This window comes from Pan troglodytes, chromosome 15 (assembly GCF_028858775.2).
Source record: "Pan troglodytes isolate AG18354 chromosome 15, NHGRI_mPanTro3-v2.0_pri, whole genome shotgun sequence".
NCBI classification, from domain to species: Eukaryota; Metazoa; Chordata; class Mammalia; order Primates; family Hominidae; genus Pan; species Pan troglodytes.
In genome coordinates, this window is record NC_072413.2 from 62,725,025 (window position 1) to 62,745,546 (window position 20,522).

A 20,522-nucleotide genomic window follows, 5' to 3' on the forward strand; every position below is an offset into this window, starting at 1 on the left:
CTTGCAGTCGTCCCATAAGGCTCCCAGGGACAAGCTAGAGAATCTGGCTGTCCCTCTGTCTCCATGGTGCCAGCCCTCTTAGGCTCAGTTCAGAGGGAGAGGAGGCTAGTTAAATAAGAAACTGAGAGAAATATGGAGCATTATTGATTTATTAGAAAAACTAGTAAATGGGTTTCCTCTGGTTGGTGGAAGCACGGTTGAGCAGGTGGAGGACAGGACCCAGCTGGCCCCAGGGCCAGTCCCAGATTGCATGGTCTGTGCCCAACAGGGTTGCATTCCTCTGCAGCCACCGCCTCCTCATTTCCTCCCTGAGCTTGTTTGTCCAAGCCACCAAGCCATGTGGTCCCGCTGGCTTCATCCTCCTCTGGATTCCTGCCCCCCTCCCATGAAGGGAGGAAGAGGATTCAGGGTCAGCCTAGGGGACCCTGGTTCCCTCCGATAGGCAGGAAGGAGGAGGGATGCAGAGGAGAGGCTGAGCCTTCCACGGGCCTCCTGTTAGGGGTGTTAGTGGAGGCCAGGTTGGGGAGGGAAGCCCAAGGACCCTCCACACCTCCCACAGCCAGAGTCAGTTGAGGCTGGGACAAAGGGGAAGGAGAGAGGGAAGGAGGACCGCCTGACCTCGCCCAGAAGGAGCTTCCTCTAAACTGCCCTAGGGAGGAAGCCTGGTATGCTGGTGTGGACTGGAGCTGTGTCAACCTAGTTTGGGAATACTGTCAAAAGACTGTAGAGTAGAATAAGGAGAGAAAAAAAAAAAAGACCTTGCTAGGGCACTGGGAGAGCTTAGCCCTGGTGTGGCACACACAGGGTCTCCCAAAGCTGGATGCCTGCATTTTCAGTCTAGTTGGTCGAATGTCTTGGAGCCTGGGTGACAGGAGGGATGTGTGGGGAGCTGGCAACAGAATGGTCACATGCAGCTGGCTGCCCTGGACCAGGCCAGGGGACCTGGGGTGGTGAGATGCTAGCTCTTCCACTGGAGCCCTTCCTTTCTCGGGCCTGTGGAGTTGCTTGCTGGAAATGCCTCACTTCAGGTGCTGATTTGGCACACGTGGAAGGGGGAGGGTGGGCCCTTGTCCCTAGGCTCCCTAAAGACTGGCCCAGGGAAACAGTTGAGGGAGATGTTTGCCACCATCTGCCCTTCAGCAAGGAACCTGCTCTCTGCCCCAGAGGATGACATGCCTGCAAGTGCACGAAAGGCCTACTTTATTGCTAGGTGAGTGTAGTCACCTCACTGCCTTGGTTTCCCCAGATACAGAAAGAGGCTGGTGAGTGATACTCACTAGGTTCCCTGTATAGGGTCATATGTACCAAAGCCAAATGAAGACCTTGCTCACCAGGGCGGGAACCTGGGGATATCAGGCTCCATCGGATGACGTCTTCCTTCCTGTGGCTCCTGCCTGCTGCAGTTGGTGTCACCCTGACATAGTGTCAGGGCCACAGGGTGGAACTGATTTCTGCCGGCACTGGTCAGCACTCACTCAGGGTTCCTCAGGGGGCCTCATTCTGGATGCCTGCCCCTGTGGCTTCTACCTGAACCTCACCCACTTCATCTCCATGGAACTAAGGTCCTTCTCACAGGGAAGGTGATAGAAACTGACTGCAGGCCCTGGGGACTTTTATGGTTTCCTTAGGGGAAAATGCCTGCTGCCCTCCGCCCTCCCTCCCCCGACCCGCTTGACTGCTTTCTTGGACCTAACCCTAGTTCGATACTGGGCCAGAACTGTGTTGCTTTCGGAGTAGAGTGGTGGGGAAAATATGGAATGAGCCTTCTCTTCCTCCAGAAGTATGACCTGAGCAGCAAGGGGAAGGCCATTCCTGGGGACATTGGTTGCAGAGCTTCTGGTGCTCAGGGCTGGAGGGTGGTAGATATTTGACCTCTGTACTCATGTGACCCCCTCCCTGCCAAGACCTGGGGCCAGGACGTGGAGAAGCTGATCAAGGGGTACCACACCTTCATGGCTCTGGCCCTGACATTTGTCCCAGTTGTGCAGGGGTAGCTGTCACATGGGTGGTGATACCAAGACATGGCTGCATCTGCCACCCCGAGAAAACAGATGATCAACTTTACTGTCTGCCCAGCCATTACCCTCCAAAGTCCCAGCTGCAGACAGGATGCAATTGAGCATTTGGCTTTGGGATGCTTTACTGCAGGTGCGGGGGGTATCCATCTTGTATCTGGGGGCCCACACTGTCGGGTAGGGGGCCTATGTCTGTTGGATATTGCTGGTTTGGCTGCCACTGGGAGTGGGGCGAGGGTCCCAGCATTGAGAGGGAGAGCCTTAGGCAGTGTTGTGACCTACCTGTCACTCCTTCAGATCAGAGCCCTGTGCCCTAGCCACGGTTTTCAATGAGGAATGGTCTGACCTTGCTGCCCTTCCTGGGACCGCCTGTGGTGGCACAAAGGGTGCTGGAGGCACTCAGCCAGGCCCTGCCAACCGTGGGAGGGTACCCTTTGATCTGGGGGGAGAAGCAGAGAGGAGGGATGTGGTGGCCCCTGAGGTGAGAGTCCCAGTTCTGCGGAAGCCCAGTGGGAAGGAGGCTGGCAGCTCCCAAGGCCCTGCACCCAGTCTGGTCCCCTCAGCCCCCCAGAGCCCCTGGCCCAGAGCTAGGGCTTTGTGGGCCACCTGAAGGCTCCTTCCTCATGCCCCTAGCGGGCTGGCCATGCATTTCCAGTGTCTTCTTCCTTTCCCCCTTTCCCTGGCTGCCACCAGGTGGGAGGTGACCTGAAGCAAGACTTGCTTTAGGAACGGGCAGCGTTTGAGGAACCCCATCAGCCTTCTCCAGCTCTTTTTTTTTTTTTTTTTTTGGTTGGTGGTAAGGGGCCTGTGCACCCTCGGCTCAGGAGGAGGGTGGGAGAGGAGGGCGTGTGCCTCAGAGAACCGTTTCCTGCCCCCAGGCCTGGAGGCCCCAAAGGCGCCAGAGGAGCTGGGATCCCCTGTCCCTGGAGCGGAGCCAGCGCGGGCGAGGGCATGGAGGGGGCGTCGGCCCAGGACACGCGGGCGAAGGCAGCTTTTGCAGTGCAGCGTGGGGCCCGGGGGCCCGGCCCGCGACTCGACTCATCTCGATTCGACCGGCGGGCGGCGGCGAGAGGAGGCCAAGGCCTGGGCTGCCCCGGTCTCTGCGCGTCCCGACTCCGCCGCGCCCGCCAGCCCCACCCGCTACTTCTTTTTGGGGAAGAAGCTGAATCTCTTCTCCTTCTTGCCGAGGCTGGCGTCGGGGCCGGAGAGGGAAGGCAGGGGCAGGCTCTGCGCCTTGATGCGGATGCTCTGGGACTCGTTGATGGCGGTGCTCACGCCCTGCAGCCAGGACAGCATCTCCTCCTGTGGGGCGGAGGGTCACGGTGGAGTCTGGAGGTCCACAGCCCCCCACCTCCCGGGCCAGGCAACAATGGTGGGGGCTCTTGGGACTGCCCCTTCTGAGGGGGCCTCCAGGGCAAGCGGCCTGGGGTCCTCCACCTACCCCTTTCTTAGCCAGGTCTGGGCTAGGCTGCCGGCGCTTACCTCATCCTTGCCATGGAAGAGCCACTCGCTGCCATTACTCAGCCTAGGAGGACAAAGGGTTTCCTGTCATGGAGACACCTCTGGAGGGGGCGCTGGGCAGAGGGCTGGCTCTGATCCCACAATACCCTGAGCCGAACATCCAGACCCCTCTCAGGCAGCCCAGCACTTTCTGAGAGGTCAAAGTCTGGACCATCAGCCTCTTTGATTTGAAAAACCCGTGAGGAGCAGCTCAGGCCTGGCGCTGGTCCCCTACAGAGGGCCTCTGCCCTGCCACTAATGCCAAATCAAGCCATCAACCCGAGCTTTCAAAGGCCAGGAAGGCCTCACCTCAGCTTAAAGACGTGCTTCTTCTTCTTGTAGTTGGCAGCAATCTCACAGATGGCATGTCTCAGGGCCAGGGGTTCCTCCCCATGGTAGGGCATCCCCAGGGCCAGGTTCTTGGCATCCTTGTAGAAGGTTAGCTCACTGTTCCTGAGCACACAGTACAGGTTGTTCCAGGACCTGCAAAGATGCAGACAGGCAGGTCACCCACATCCTGATATGGTATCTCTAGAGTCAATTCCTATAGCTTCACCATTAAAAAAAAATTACACCATGTTGGTTCTGATACATAGTAACATGTTTTATTGTTAAAAAATCATCTGCATGTAATTTCATTACAAAAAATTAGCTATTATTAACATTTTATGTATTCCTTCTAGTCTTCACATTTTCGCATTTTTTTTTACTAGTCACAGATAGCTAAAACTGGGTTATGTATATATTCAATTTTATATCGTGTTTCTAAGCATAACACTAAATCATGAGTATTTCTCCATATCCTCAAATATTTCTTTTTTTGCCAGGCACGATGGCTAACACTTGTAATCCCAGCACTTTGGGAGGCCGAGGCGGGCAGACCGCCTGAGGTCAGGAGTTCAAGACCAGCCTGGCAAACGTGGTAAAACCCCATCTCTACTAAAAATACAAAAATTAGCCGGGCTTGGTGGCGCATGCCTGCAGTCTCAGCTACTCAGGAGGCTGAGGCAGGAGAATCGCTTGAACCCGGGAGGCGAAGGTTGTAGTGAGCCGAGATTGAGCCACTGCACTTCAGCCTGGGTGACAGAGACGAGACTTAGTCTCAAAAAAAAAGTGTATATATATTTATATATACTTTTATTTATTATATAATTTATATAATATTTACATATTATTTATTATATAACATATATACCTATTGTGTATAATATATATTTATATGAAATATATAATATATAAAATATGTATATTACATTATATATCATATACTATATAATACATTATATTTTATACATCATATAATGTATATTTTATACATTATATATAATACATATTATACATTATGTTATAAATTATATATTATATAATATGTAGCAATTATATATTATATAATATATATTATATAACATTTATAGTATATAACAATTGTACATAATATATATTATATATAATATTTATACATTTTATATATATATATATTTTTAGACAGAGCCTCTGTCACTCAGGCTAGAATGCAGTGGCACAATCTCAGCTCACTGCAACCTCCGCCTCCCAGGTTCAAGCGATTTTCTTGCCTCAGCCTCCCGAGTAGCTGGGACTACAGGCGCAAGCCACCACACCCAGCTAATTTTTGTATTTTTAGTAGGGACGGGGTTTCACCACGTTGGCCAGGCTGGTCTCAAACTCCTGACCTCAGGCGATCCACCCACCTCAGCCTCCCAAGGTGCTGGGATTACAGTCCTGAGCCACCACGCCCGGCCCCTATCCTCAAATATTTCTTAAAATAATTTTGAATAGCTATGTGGAAGACTATCACAATCCCTTTATTGATGAACCTTATAATACTGGAAAATGTGCCCATAATTTAAATAGCAATGTGATGAACATTCTTACACATAAATCTGTGCCTATAATTCTGATCTTACCTTGAAGTACACTTATAGAAGTAGAACTATTACGTCTTAAGACCAACAGTAAAAAATTAACTTTTAACAATATTTCTACATCCATCAGTGTAGTTGATTCTCACTAAAGAACTGTGAAGGAATGAACAGGGTTTTGTTTCAGTGATTGTTTTTTGTTTTGATGAGACGTGCCAAGTATACTAAACTTTTTAAAGGAACAAATTTTACAAATAGGGCTCATGTCGGCCGGGCATGGTGGCTCACACCTGTAATCCCAGCACTTTGGGAGGCTGAGGCAGGCGGATCATGAGGTCAGGAGTTCGAGACCAGCCTGACCAACAAGGTGAAACCCCATTTCTACTAAAAATGCAAAAAAAAAAAAAAAAAAAAAAAAAAAATTAGCCAGGCGTGGTGGCACATGCCTGTAATCCCAGCTACTCAGGAGGCTGAGGCAGGAGAATCACTTGAATCTGGGAGGCGGAGGTTGCAGTGAGCCAAAATTGAGCCAGTTCACTCCAGCTGGGGTGACAGAGTGAGACTCTGTCTAAACAAAACAAAACAAAACAAAACAAAACACAAAAAAAGACAAATAGGGCTCATGTCAACTGGCATGTTTGGTGAGGGAATCAAACTGATAACTCAACAGGTGGGCTAGCCCGAGCCGCTTCACTCACACGTGGGAAGCATGTTGCTGCATTTCTACAGCAACAGACTCTGTTTCCTCCTCTTCATCCTCCTCTTCTGTCTCCCTCCTCTCCTCTCCCTCTTCTCCCTTACTTTTGAGGGCAGGAAGGTGGAGAAACTAGTAGGGCACATAGGGAGGAAGTTCTGGAAGGTCAGAGGGAGAAACTGACCCATACAAAGCTGGCTGCAAAGCCATTTTACGAAGCCCCATTTCTGACTCCGCGCTCAGGGATCTTTCCTCTAGCAGAAAGGCAGTTACTAAGAAGGAGCTGGGTCTTTGGAGAAAGAGCTTGCCTTGAACAAATGACTTAACCTTTCCGAGACTCTGTTTTCCCCTTGGAAAATAGAAACATCAATGTCACAGAATTGTTGGGAAGATTTTATCAGTCCTAATATAATGCCTGGCACATAGTAGATGCTCAGTAAATGTTAGTTTCCCCTTTCTGGATAGACTCTCCATTTAAGCAATAAATAAACCTCTTCAGGGCAATTGGGCCCCCAAATGGTTCCTTTTTGGAATTTGGAATCCCTTTCGTGAGTCCCCCAGACACATCCTGCATGCTCATGCTGCCAGCTGTCCCTGGGAATATGGCTGGCTTCAACCTCCTGGTGCTGCCCTATTTTCTTGGGACCCTGGACTGCTGCTAGAAAGAGGAGGCCCCTGGGGGCCCCAGGCAGAGACAGCCCTAGATAGACCAAACCCAAGGACATGACTGTTTCAGAGTCAGGAAAGGACGCAGCCTTTGAGTCAGTTCTCGGGGTCATAGAGTCACCAGATGACAGCACTAGAAGGGAACCTCTGGGGGGCAACTAGGCCATGCCCCATCCCCATCACTCCCATTTTACAGCTGAGGACACCGAGGCCTAGACTGGTAAAAAGCGGGGCTCGAACAAGGATGTTGTTAGTGCCAAGACCTACCTAACCTTTAGAGCTACCTATCCCTAGCCCTGGGATAATAGGATAATAACAGCTAGTGTTCACCAAGTGCCTACTGTGTGCCAGGAACAGTATCTGTAGTGAAAAGACATACTGTTCTCATCCTCTCCTTCCAAATGGGGAAACCGATTTAAAGAGGTTGAGTAACTTGCATGAAGACACAGGATTTGAATTCAGGACCAGAACTGGAGATAGGCTTTCCCATCATGCCAAGTAGCCCTCGGGGCTGGCCCAGAGGGGTGTCCAGGAGCTCTCACAGGCCGAGGCAGAAGGCACCCCTCCCCCAGCACATGCCCATGTCACCAAGGCTCTGCTAGCAGAGAGATCCCTGAGAGCTGCCCAACCTACCCTCAGCCAGCAGCCTCTCCCGCACTCACCTGTTGGAAGCCTTCTTGTTGGGCCCCTCCAAGTCATGCTTGCGGCCCAGGTAGCCTTCCATCTGCACACTCTGCCCATGGTCCCGCGGGGCCAGCAGCGTTGCGGGCTCATCACCCTCACTCAGAGGCGTATCTAGGACCTTAAAGAGGGGCTCTGTGGCGGGCCTCTCATCCCCAGTGGATTTCTGCCCATCCTTGTGCTGACCCGGCAGTGGTGGCTGCTGCAGGTTCTGAGGCCACGTTCCCTCTTCTTCCCCCTGCTCAGGGCATAGGGAGGAGCACACCTTTCTGGGGACTCTGGCTTAGAGATGGCTGTTCTCAGCAAAATTGGGAGGTCAGCAGCCACCCTCCCCACACCCCCAAGTCTACTTCCTTTCTACTCCCACCTCCTGGCCCACCCTGGCTCTCCCACAACCTGCTATGGGTGCCCACTTGCTTCTCTACTCTGCCTGTGCTTCTGGCTCCATTTCCACCCCATTCTCCCTTCAGAGAGCTGCAGGGTGGCCCCTTGTCTCCAATGTAACATAGCAACGGAAGGTTCTCAGAGTGAGCCAAAGGGGCCTGAGTGATTATGTCATTAAAGGGGTGTGAGGGGGGGCAGGTTCCAATGCTGCTGGCAAAGCTCTGGCCCCTCCCCTTGCTGCAGCCGGACACTCGTATGAGGAAAGTTCTGCTGCTAAGACAAGTTTGGCAACCACTTATAGTAGAATGTTGAATGGGAACTCTTCTGGTACTTTCAAATTGTGCCTAAAGCCCTAAAGCTAAGGGTACCAGGTCCTAAGTCTGCCCCTGCCACCTTACAAAGGGAGAACCCAGACCCTCCCTGGCCATCAGCAGGTCTAACAGGTCCTTTCTCCATCATTTGATGGGAACTTTTTGGACAGGGCAGTGGTTCCTAACCCTGGCTGCCTTCCGCAGTCACCTCAGGTGCTTTCAAAAGAAACATTCTCAGGCTCCATCTCAAGATGCTGAGTTAACTGGCCCCAGGGGTCGGCACATTGGTATCTCTTACTGAGCATTTCATGGGATCTAATGTGCAGCAGGAGTTGAGAATCCCCCTCGTAAGGAGGCACTGCCTTGGGGAACTGCTGTGGTCTTTACCTCCCTGCACCTCCCTGTGGAGACCTGGGGATGCCTGGCCCCTGCCCAAGTCAAGGGAGGGGCCTCCAATGGTGCCACTCACTGTATGACATACAGGTGCCCACGAGAAGGGGAAGCTGACCTGCCATTCCCTGGCTGGGCATCTCCTTATGCTAGACCTTGCTGATCTGCCCTTTTGCCTGTTGGGGCAGAAGAAAGAGAGGGCAGGACAGATTGGGGCAGCAGCGGGTGGCCTCCCATTGCCAGGTGGGGCAAGAATGGGTGGGTCTCCTCCGTGCCAAGTGAGCACCAAGGAAGGCAGCCTCACTGGAGCCATCTGGCCAGGACCTGGTCCCAAAGGCCTGACTGCTAAACACCTTTCAGCAAGAGGTAGGAAGGCCCCCAAGCAGCTGGATGCCTGAAGCACCAAGGACATCTTCAGCCAGGAGGTCAGAAAAGGTTCTTTTTCTGCTCCCTCCTCCCTGCCCCAACAGCTGAAGACAGAGGTCCAGAAGAGTGCTGGGGAGGAGAGGGAAGGAGCCAGGAGAGAGCAGACCATGTTCTCCTCCCTGGTCTGAATCCTTTAGACTATGGGGCAAACCCGAAACAGAGGATGGAGGATGGGAGGATGTGGGCCCCATGTTGGACATCAGATCGAAGCTTTAAACTGAAACAACTGAGCAGACTTTTTATCCACTGAAAGTGACCAGGGTCTGCCTGAGGTGGCCTTAGGAATGGGAAGGGGGGCTCAATGGAGACGTTGGAAGGCAGTGGTTGCAAGAAAGATAAAACTGGTCATGTTTGTATCTCATCAAATTAGGACTGTTCAGTAAACAGGTTACATGGTAGGGTTCCAGTAAGATTTCATTTAAAGAAAGGGTTATGTGGCTGGGAAAGTTTGGAAACCACTGACTTAGTCTAATGCTTTCGATCTATAATGAGAAAACCAGTGCTCAGAGAGGTCAAGTGACTTGCCCAAGGTTATACTGTTGGAGTAGGCAGATAAATATGAGCAGGTGGGAGAGCCCCTGAGAAAGGGAGGTCTGGAAAGTCTCACACCCCAGAGACCACCCAAAACATTCACCCTAGATATGAGCAGAGAGGAGGGGAAATATCTATGCAGGAAGGAACACCCCAAGACACCCCTTAAGATGCCCAGTCATCACTGCAGTTAACCTGTGGGAATGTAGCCAGCTGCATGCTAAGGAGGGAAAGAAAGCAAAGGAGAAATTCCTACGAGATATGCAGGTGCAATAAATACCAATATACACCCTTCCTGGAGTGGCAGTAATTAGCAACATCACCATTCGATAGGATTCATATCCGACACCCGCCCCTGCAGGTTCATCAGCTGACAGTAAGGGAGAGTCCCACAAACCTGGGGCGGGAACTAGGTGGGGCGAAAAGATGGAGACATAAGATAGAGGCAGGAAATTAGACAAAGGTGGAGACTTGAGACAGAGGCAGGAACTTAAAGAGAGTGTGACCTAATAAAAACCGCAAGGCAGAACTCTTTAGTTGCTGGCTCATCTTTCGAGCAGCCTGCTCTGCCTCATCTTTCAGAGTGTACTGTCTCTGCTGCTACCTCACTCTTGCTGTGAATACTGCTGCTTCCCAGGCGGACCTGCTGGCTCCTCTCTTGGAGTCTACTTCAATAAACTCCCAGACCGGGCGTGGTGGCTCACGCCTGTAATCCCAACACTTTGGGAGGCCGAGGCAGGCGGATCACGAGATCAGGAGATTTAGACCATCCTGGCTAACACAGTGAAACCCCGTCTCTACTAAAAATACAAAAAATTAGCTGGGCGTGGTGGCACGTGCCTGTAGTCCCAGCTACTTGGGAGGCTGAGGCAGGAGAATCGCTTGAACCCGGGAGGTGGAGGTTGCAGTGAGCCGAGATCACACCACTGCACTCCAGCCTGGGAGACAGAGTGAGACTCTGTCACAAAATAAATAAATAAATACAATCCCTGCTCTTTATTTTCCTTCAGTAAACCTTTTGCTTACATTACTACTTGGTCTCTTGGCCGAATTCTCCCAAGACAGACTAAGAATTGAGGACTCTGCATTTCCTGGTGACAACAAAGCTAATAGGTATAGGAGGCAGTTTGGAATATGCACTCCCAAAATGGACAGACCTGAGCTTTTATCCCATCTTTATGGTGTTCATCTTTTCCCACCTTAGCGCCCCTGAGGGTTGTGGCCAGGCCACTCCTCTCTATGCATCTGGCAGCCTTTGGACCCTAGAGTGTCTGCAATGAGCCAGCATTGGCCACAAGGATCTGGAGGCCCCAAAGCCCTGCCTGGATCACCGTAGCAGGGAGGAAGAGCAGGAGAGGCAGGGATGGGACTGGAAGCCTGGGCTTGGGGTCTTTCTGTGGATCCTGCGCTCTGACTTGGGTATACATCTGGGGAGGGCCTGCTTTTCCTCCAAGAGGGGCGGGACTAGGTTCCAGAGGAGGGGACATGGGCTGCACTACTGCTCCTGCTACCATCAGTGCTCTCCCTGCCCTTGGGTCTCAGAGAAGCAGCCATGGCAGATATAGGGAGGGAAGCTTGCCAGACCCTCTCAGCCATGTTTGCCCCTCTTACCCAGCCTCTGCTCTCCTGGGATTGGTTTTACTAGAAACCTCCATGTCTACATTTTCTTCCTATACTTCCATTCCATTTTCCTTCCTTTAGAAAACTGTCCTCTGAAAATAGACATGGATTTTGCCAGGACTGACTTCCAACTTAATCCCACCTTTCTTCTGTTTCCTCTTAATGGGTGCCTGGCCCACATTCCTTGGCAGGGACATTCAGAGGCTATGCCAGTGCGATCAAAAATTATATGGCCAGGTCACAGGTTGGCTTTGGAAAATGGGGGTTTTCCAATGTATGCAAAGATTTCTTTGGCGTTCCTGACTGCTCCTGTAGAGACAATTTAAAATGCATCTTGTACTCTCCACCCTGAAGGCCAAGGCCAAGAATGAGGGTGAGAGATGAAGGAACTGGGCTTTGGCAGGGCTTCCCTTCCTCTCTGGGAGGGGGGAGCGGACACAGGTGAGAAAGGTGAGGTGTAATGAAGGTGGGTACAGGAGAGGGGGAAGGGGCTTTGGGGACAATCCTTTCTTCCCCTCCTCAGCTCCCAGGAGGCTGGCCAACTCCCTGGAGGGGGACAAGGAGGAGGAACCAAGAGGCACTGGGGTGAGGGAGTAAGGAGGACAGGGATTTCTAGAAGGCTCTGTGAGCAGAGACACCGATGAGCTCTCAGACGGAGCTGGCCCCTTCCCTCAGCCCTCTTCCTGCTCTCCCATCCAGGACCAACAGCAGAGGGCCTCCTGAGAAGCCCGCCCCTTCCCAGGTGTTGGGTCAGACAGGCCTGGAGTGAGAGTCCCTGGAATTCCATCTGGGGGAAGGGAGAGAACCTTCCTGACTCAGTTAGTGGGAGTGAGCCCATGACCTACTTCACAGGTGGTTTGCAGCCTTTTAAAGTGAGGTCATGTCTGTAAATGTTGGCTTTCTTATGATCCTTCACCCCTCCCTATCCACCCCTGCCTCCCTGGGGCTTTGCTGAGCAATTATTGTGGCCAGTGTCCTGTGGGGCTGGTGTAAGGATCTCAAAAACCCTCTTGTTCCTGGAGTAGCGGATGCTCAGGACTGAGAAATGGGGAATGGGAATCTCAGCCATTGGCAGGCAAGGCCTCAGCCCCTCCTTTCTCGGCCAGTTTCAGTTGGAACATTCTGAGGCTTGAGACAGGAAGGGAGAAGCCATGTGAACAGGTAAGCAGTGCAGGAGGGCCTGAGGCCCCATCCCTTTAGGGTAGTGCAGAAGCGGCCTGAGGCCCTGCCTCAATGCTTGGAGTGGGGCACTGAGGTGGAGGGGCCCCAGAAGCCAAAGGCAGAGGTCCCCAGGTCCGGCCAAAGACAACAGCGTGCTGCTGAGTGGAGGGCTCTGGTAATTCACAAGTGGATTTTACAAAGAGCTCACAACTTTGTCAAGAAAAGACTTCGAGGAAGATTGTGTCTAGATATATATCCAAGAGGTCAAATCCTTTTCTGAAGCAGAACCATTTTTTAAATAGTTACTCTTGGGGTTCCCATCTGCCCAGGGAAAGTGCACAAACAGCAGAGAGCAAGCTGGAGGGATGGCCAGATGCTGCTGGCAGGCTCCTTGCTCACGGGGGAGGAGGGGTGTGGGAGCCTGACACAGCCCTGCAAGTATGTGAGTGTGTATGTGTATGTAAAGATCTTTTGCAATTCATAAGAGATAAGGAATTTCTCTGGGGCCTTTTATTTCTAGCCATGCCTCTGGGAGGGGTATGTAGGTAGAATCAACAATGGGGGCCTTATCAGGGAAGGGGGTGGGGGAGGCTGGAGATGGGGTAGATGAAGCTGATGTGAGAAAAGAGATTCTCAGAATTCTAGAGCTGGAAAGAGGCCTTGGGGTCATGGGACTCAGCCTCTCCTATCTCAGATGAGAAAACTGGGTTCCGGAAAAGCTCAGTGACGGGCTGAGATTAGAGCACACAGCAAGTCAGTAGCAGAGCTGGGGCAAGAATCCATGGCCCTGCTTCCTATCCACACAATGCCTCTCAAATCGGAAAGGGCACCACAGGTGGTGTGGGAAAGCAGGGAGCCAAGTAGCTGGGCAGGGAGCCAAGTAGCTGGGCAGGGAGCCAAGTAGCTGGGCAGGGACCCACCCATGACCCCCTGGCTGCGAACCTGCAGTGGGAGGCCTGTGGTCCTGTTGGATCAGTCCTGCCTCTTTCTAGGCCAGATCCATCAAGGACCTCCCAGCTCACCAGCTGAACCATCCACCCATGCCAACCGTGGGCCCTGGGTCAGGCTAGCAGCATGGTTTGGCAGGAGGACCCACCTCCCCTGAGCCTCAAGGCTAATAAGAGGGGATGAGGGGAGGCTGCCCCCCTGTAAGCAGGCCATGGTCTGAGGTGGGGACTGCCTTACCCGACAGGAGGCGAGATCTATGGACAGAGAGCACCAGGAGGGGCGATGCTGGCTACTCATGTGGCTGAGGTGTGACTAAGGGACCGGCAGGTTCTGCCCAAAGGCAGCATATGGAGGAGCTGATCTGAGGTTCCCTTCCACCTTTGTGCTGTAAGGCAGGGGCTGCTGCTGGAGTCCTCAGGTCATCAGGAAGATGCAGATTCCACCTGTACCACTGAGGGCTGCCACCCACCGGAGCAGGGGACACTCTGAAGGAAGAGAGTCCCGCTGCTTGGAAGAAATTCTGGGTGTCCAGCTGGGGGCAGCAAGGGAGTCTAGACCATAAATGGAGGTGAAGGAGAATTGCAGAGTGGGCTGAATAAGGGAAGGCACTGCCTTTAGTCCTCTGGTTTGGGGAAGAGGCAGGGGGAGGTGTCTGAGGAGCTGTGTGTACTGGCTGTGGGATCATGACATCAGAGGAGGGCAGGGGACAAGCAGCATTGGTTGCTGGTTGACAGGGATCAGTGGAGAAGAGGGCACAGCCCTTTTGGGGTCTCACAGGATTGTAGTCAAACCAACAGGGAGAGGCCACAGGCTCCCAATGGGTGCGGGATGGCCATCTCTGGGTTTTTGCAGTCTTGCAAAGTCAAGCAGGAGTCTGTGTAAGCTTGACTTTTTAGGGTCCTGCCTTGCTAGGAAACTGGCTTGGGTGGGGGAGGCAGGGGTTGGGGTCTTCACAGAGGATGTGCAAAACAGGCCAGGGACATGGGCAGGTGGGTAAATGTCTTCTCCAGGCCAAAGGAGGTGAAGGTGTATGTCCAGGCTCAACCAGCAGGTGGCGCAGGGGACTGCACACAGACGACAAACTCCTCAGGCTCCCAGGAGAAACACAACCTGGCTCCGGACCACAGGGTGTTTCAGAGGTTCTGAAGATGCTCAGAGAACCCGGATGCATTTACAAGCAAAGAACACAGGCGACAAGGTCTTCTCTCTAAAGGTAACACCAGTGAGAACCAGGGCCTGAGGATGCACCCCAGAAACAGGCTGACTGCAGCAACGGGATGCATCATGCCACAACTGAATTCATGTTAGAATTCACATGGAGGATGCTACTTTTAAGAGATGAAGGACTGAGGTGGGGGATGGAGAAAAATGAAGGGACTTAAATGACCACCTACTCAGTGCCAGCTGCTCTACCTACATTGTCTCTTCCAATCCTCCCAGCCTCTCTGCAAGGCAGGTACTGTTATTACACCTGTGTTACAAATGAGGGAAACTGGGGGTCATACAGAATGAGCGGCCTGTCCATAGTCACACATTAGTGAGGAATGTTGAGGACGCAGGTCTGTCTGGCACCAAACTCTGTGTTCTTACTAATTCTCCTGCAAGAGAGGAGACCTGTATCCTCACTCCAGAGGAAAGCACCTGTCCGATGGGGTTCACAGTCTAAATGAGATGATCCTGGCTTATGCAAAACACATGGCTGATTGACAGAGGCAGCATAATCATGCCAGAGCTGGAAGAGGGGCTTGGGGCCAAACAAGACCCCCTGCTAGATGCCTTAGGCAACCAAAGAGTGCTGGTGACTGTGGGGTGTGGGGAGCCAGCAGCCAAGAAGTGACTCTGGCCGCCAAGAAGTGTTGTCCTCGCCCGATGTCTGATATCTCAGCTCTTGTCCTCTGGGTGAGAAGGGCTGTCACTGGGTGGGTTGGAAAGGCTGTTCAGAAGACAGTTGTTTGCAAGAGAAGAAAAAGAAATGGTTTGTTGAGCTGAGGGCAGCCAAAGAGATGAAGAGATGGCAACTTACGGTGGGCAGAGACAGATGCCTTAAAGGAGAAAGCAGAAGCTGTTGCTGAACAGGGGGAAAGAGCCAGGGCGGGGAGCTGAGGGTGGGATATATGGTGAGGAGTCCCCTGGATTGCAGGCCAAGGGATGGGGAAAGGCTCTTATGAGAAGTGGGTTAGGGGAGCAGTCCAGTGCAACACTGCACCCCAGAGTCCAGCTGTCTGTCTGAGATGGCAACTGGGGGGCCTGGCCAAGATGACAGGTAGGGATGCAGGGCAGAAGGGCACCTGGTAAAGTGAATGGAGGGGAAGGGGAATGGCAGTGTGCAGGGGAGGAGAAACCTGGTCCACTGTCACCAGGGCGTGAGAAGAGAATGAGGCTTCCTCGGGAGCTGTCTTCACCATGCCCACCACCTGTGTGGCCTCTTCAGGTCCCTGCCCTGAAGGAGCTGCTGGCTGCTTAGTCGCTCAGTGGCCCTGAGCCAGCCACTCAGCATTTGAAAGATTAGAGAGAGTTAGAAGACACTGACTCCCCCATCCAGATCTGCCACCCAGTGGTCACATCGTCCACTTCAAACCCATTTCTGAGATGCCTCCAATGTTAACTGAGTCTCATCCTGAGGCCATCAGTATCTAGGATGTTCTGAAACACAGCTTGAAAGGAAGAACTTAGGAAGAGTCATCAAAACAGAGGGGCCAGGAATATTAAATCTGACCACAGCAAGGAGAAAGGGACATGCCCAGCAGCGGGCAGGTGTCCAGAAAGAGCCTACAGCAGGTTTCTCCAGGGAGCCAGGCGCAGTGCCAGAGTATAGGCAGACACACCCCTGCCACACTGACTCAGGCATACTGGGTAGACAGGAACATGCCCAGGTTTTGGGGAAAACTGATGTTGTTTCCAGCTGGGTCTGCCTATTACCAACAAACATAGGATTTGCATTCACTGCAAAATGTCTGAAAGAATAGCAGGAGGAGAAGGAAAGACTGGGAGAGCTTGTTCAGGCGAGAAGAAACACAGCTGCTGTCTCCACACCCACATCTCTTCCATCCAAGGACGTCAGAGCCCCACCACTGGCTGCTGATTAAAGCTCCTGGCTGCCTGCCAGGGAGGCTGCTGCTGGGGGAGGTGCTCAGGTTGCCAAGGGGCAGCAGCAGCTGGAGCCAGCCAGACACCGGCCAAGAGGTGGTCTTGGCTACAAGTCCAGTGCCTGCTCAGCCCCTCACGTTCGTAAGTGCTGGTTACTTCCCTGAAGCCACATAAACCTTTAATCCTATGGGAATGGAGACACAAGGGACCTAGGAGTCTCAGCTCCTACGTTCAGCCCTAGTGAGATGCTCAGTCCCTTTCTCCAGGGCTGCTGGCTGCACAGGCAGTGCTGGAAGGCCACGCGGAAGAATGGCATCTGTGAGCTGCCCTTGGGGAAGAGAGCTTTCCCTGACTTCCTGACGAGAAGGCTGATAACGAGGGGGCACCCAGCAGCTGCTTTCTGGAGTGACCTGGCATCCCAGGGTCCCGTCTGCACTACAGCCTGGATCTAGCCTTGGGGCTTGGAGGCAGGCAGGGTATGTTTATCCCACACAGTGAGCCCTAGCAAAGGCGATTAGGAGCACCAATCCCTTTCAGGGACGTCACACATGGCATCACCGCAGCCCTGCTGAGGGAGTTCTCAGAGCAGTTCACACTTCACTTCCCAAAACCAGAATCGGGCACAGTGGACAGGAAGATGCGCAGGGCTGTGCACTGGGGACCTTTAGCCTGGGGGGACTTGCAGCATCATCAACACCATTTCTTCTCCATGCAATCCACCTCCTTCTCTCCCAGGAGAAAACAGCCTCTCACCACACATTACACTGGGGCTTCTGAGGCACCCAGAGCCTGGGAGGTGGGGGATGCTCAGCAGGACCCCCAAGTGCTTCCCAGGGCTACAGCCCCAGGTGAAGGGGAGATGCTTAGTCTGGAGCAGGTCTGCCTGCCCACTGCCGAGGGCTCCCTCGCAGACCTGGGCCTCCTTCAGGGCACTGTCCTTACCGTAGCAGCGGTGCAGCCCCACCTCTAGTCCCCCACAGGGACGAAGGCAAACACCCCAGCCCTTTACTACTTCTTTCCCATCTCCCGTCTCACACCAGTGGGTACCTGAGACCAGCCAGGTACCACAGCACTAAGCACCAGGCAAGAGGAAAGTGGTGCAAACCACCTCTCCCAGCCCCTCCCTGTAATTTGCTAAATTGCTGACATACAGAAATGTTCCAGACTTTCCGTAATTCTCCAGAGAAGGCTTTATAAGAGTGCGGAGACTCAGGGGATTAGGTGGTTTTTATCTAAAATCATGCAGGAAGTTACCAACAGAATTAAGGACTAGAACCCAGATGTCCTGACTTCCCCTCCAGCAGTTTTGTCTTTCGTGAGTGAGGTCTTGTTTCTTCTGCCTGGCCTCCCATGCACTTACCTGTATGAACGGATTGGCCTTTACCAGAACGTGCTCTAATGTGAAAAGGCAAGAGGTGAGGGAAGGCGGTGGGACCGTGCAGTGATGTGCTTGAGAAAGAGGCTGATGTGTGGGATGGCAGCTTCAGTCACCAGGTGCACACACACGTGGGGAAGGGGAGGACTGGGGTGGGGTGCCACCCTGTGGTGTGCAGCTGTCCAGACAGGAGCAGGGGTGCCTGGTCCACTCCCATCAGTTCCCCCCAGCAGGAAGCCGACACGCACAGTGAGGGGTTGTACATGAAGCAACACCGCATGGATCTATTCTGTAGGGCACCGACACCAGACCACACACAGAGGACCAGCAGGAGAGCCACCATCCCCCAGGACTATCCCCAAGGGGAGGCGCAGCCATTGGCCATCCCTTCCTGGGAGAGGCCTGCGGTTCTGTGAAGGGGTAGTTCCAGGCAGTCTGGAGGGACCAGCCACTGGGCTTGCGAGGAGCCTTCTAGAGCCAGGTTGGGCTTTCCCGACAGGCTCTGTCCTCCTCTTTCTTGCATCGAAGGTGGATGGGGTATTAGGCCCTCCCTCTGAGGTTCGTGGATCCCCATGAGAACTTAACAAAAGGCTCAGAAGGGAGCAGCAGCAGGAAATCTGTGCGTGAGGCCTTGGGTCTGTGTTCGTTTGAGTCACCATCTGGTTTCTTTCCGGTACCAGGCACAAGCCAGTCTTCCCATCTGCTGGAGTGGCTGGCTCTCCGGAAAGGGTCTCAAATGTGGGCTCACTTCTTCCCCCAAAGAGATCATCAGGTCCAAACAGGTTTTATTCCCCCCAACCCAGTGACATTCAGGTGTTGGCTGGAGGAGGCTCTGATGCACAAGTAATTACATTTGCACAGACACACATGACACAGACAGTGGATGGAGTCGCTCTGGTGCTCACAGAGGAGCCCGCACACCAGGACACCGCCACATGCAGACACACAGGGACGCATGGCAGAAGCAGGCGGGGGCAGGGTGCAGGGCCCTAGCCCGTGTCCGCAGTCTGTGCCGGCCCCCCAGAGTTCGCTCTCCTTCCGGCAGGGGCTGTTGCTGGGAAAAAGGGGCTGGGACACAGTCCGCCACAGACAGGGAGGCGAACCCACATGCAATGACGGGAGCTTCGGAGGGAACTTCTGGGAGAGACCCTTCAGCAGGAGCCCAGCAGTGCCCTCTGCTGGGCATGGTGGGCTGGTGCAGCTAGGAAAGGGTGGCCTCTGGCCAGGCTGGAGGCCACAGAGGAGTGTGTGTGTGTGTGTGTGTGTGTGTGTGCGCGCGCGCGCGCGTGCGTGGTGGGTGGGTGGGGGTGGGGAGGGCATCTGTCTCTCTCAGAGGGTGAGGGCTGAAAAAGGGAGGCCTCACTATCTGTATATGTTTCTGGGTGTGACTGGTGTACCAGAAACTTCCATCTGGAATGCCAGTCTTCCTAACCTCACCCCCAGGTTCAGGCGGGCTCACGGGACACCTGGAGAGGTGGGCTGCAGGAAGGATCTGTGGCTCCCTTGGCCCCCAGTGCAGCCTGCCACAGCGGGGACATGCAGGGGGAAGCCATGCAAGCCGTGTGCTGAATTCTTGCTTTCCTCTCAGTCAGCTGCTCCCCAGAGCAGCTCCCTAAGCCTGGGTGACAGCCTCCCAGGCTCCCTGCACAGACCCCATGGAGTCCTAAGGGGCCTGCTCCAGGTAAGGTCCTGAGGCGCATGCCCTAGGCCTCTGGCAGCTGCTGTCTTGGGCTCTCCCTGTCCCTTGAGCCAGGCCTCTGGCTCATCCTCCTTTCCCACAAGTTGGGGGGCTGACCTCTGTTACTCAAAGCCCTGGGATTCTCAATTTTGCAGGCTTCCTTCAAGTCTGTTCTTGCCCCAGAACCAGCTCCATATCCAGACTCACTGACCCACAGGCCTCAGGCCAGATCGGTGGAAAGAGGAGAGGGCTCTGCATAGGGGGAAAGAATCGCCTACAAGGATGGGCACCCCCACTTCACCACTGAAGATGCCTGTGGTGGGGCAGGTGGGATGGGACAGCTGAGTGATTGGGGTGTGTGAGTGTGTGTGTGTGTGTGGGGGGGTGGTGTGTGCACATGTATGTGTGTGTGTGTGTGTGGAGGTTGCGGTGTGTGCATGTGGGTGTGTGTGGGGGTGTGGTGTGTATGAGTGTGTACGTGTGTGTGGGTGTGAGTGTGTGGATGTGTGTGTATGGGGTGTGGTGTGTGTGCATGTGGGTGGGTGTGGTGTGTGCATATTTGTGTGTGCATATGTGTCTGTGTATGTGGGTGTGTGGATGTGCGTGAGGTGTGTATGGGGTGTGGTCTGTGTGTATGAGTATGCGTGTGTGGGTGTGTGTGGATGTGTGTATGGGGATGTGGTGTGGGTGCATGTGGGTGAGTGTGGTGTGTTTGTGTGTATGTGTATTTATGTGTGTATGTGTATGTGGGTGTGTGGTTGTGCATGAGGTGTATGTATACATGGGGGTGTGTGGTGTGTGTGCATGTGGGTGTGTATTTGTGTGTGCATGCATGTGTGTGTGGGCATGTGCATGTGTGTAGGTGTGGGTGCAGGGGGTGAGTACTGCCTAGAGGAAGGAGTTGGAAAATGGGGAAAAGGACGGTGTACAGAAATGCACTAATCATCTCTGGCTAGTGTTTCCCCTCATGTAAATGGTGATATATTTATACAATAAAATTTATTAGATTAGATAAAACAAAACTAATAACGTCATGTCACTGGGCTGGCCTGTTTCCTCTGCGCTGTGGGGAGGAGTGGAGGAGGCTAGTACTCTCATGAAGAACACCTCAGTGAGGACGTAGCCTGCTCTGCTGGGAGGTGGCTGCAGGGATGTGGGGAGGATGGAGGGCGGGG

General features: G+C 53.3%; 1 protein-coding gene across 3 annotated transcripts in view; it reads right to left on the reverse strand.

The window, feature by feature from the left end:
- Positions 1 to 131: 131 nt before the first annotated feature.
- Positions 132 to 20,522, reverse strand: part of SPTB (spectrin beta, erythrocytic) — a 136,987-nt gene continuing 116,596 nt past the window's right edge. For 2 of the 3 annotated variants that reach the window (XM_024348751.3, XM_063793553.1), the window contains exons 33-36: positions 7,418 to 7,674; positions 3,825 to 3,998; positions 3,498 to 3,540; positions 132 to 3,317 (exon numbers count right to left, since the gene is read on the reverse strand). In XM_024348751.3, coding sequence (XP_024204519.3) covers positions 3,156 to 3,317; positions 3,498 to 3,540; positions 3,825 to 3,998; positions 7,418 to 7,674 — 636 coding nt within the window. In that variant the 3' untranslated portion in view covers positions 132 to 3,155. The remainder of the gene's footprint in view (positions 3,318 to 3,497; positions 3,541 to 3,824; positions 3,999 to 7,417; positions 7,675 to 20,522) is intronic. The other variant, XM_024348752.3, reaches the window with a different exon arrangement.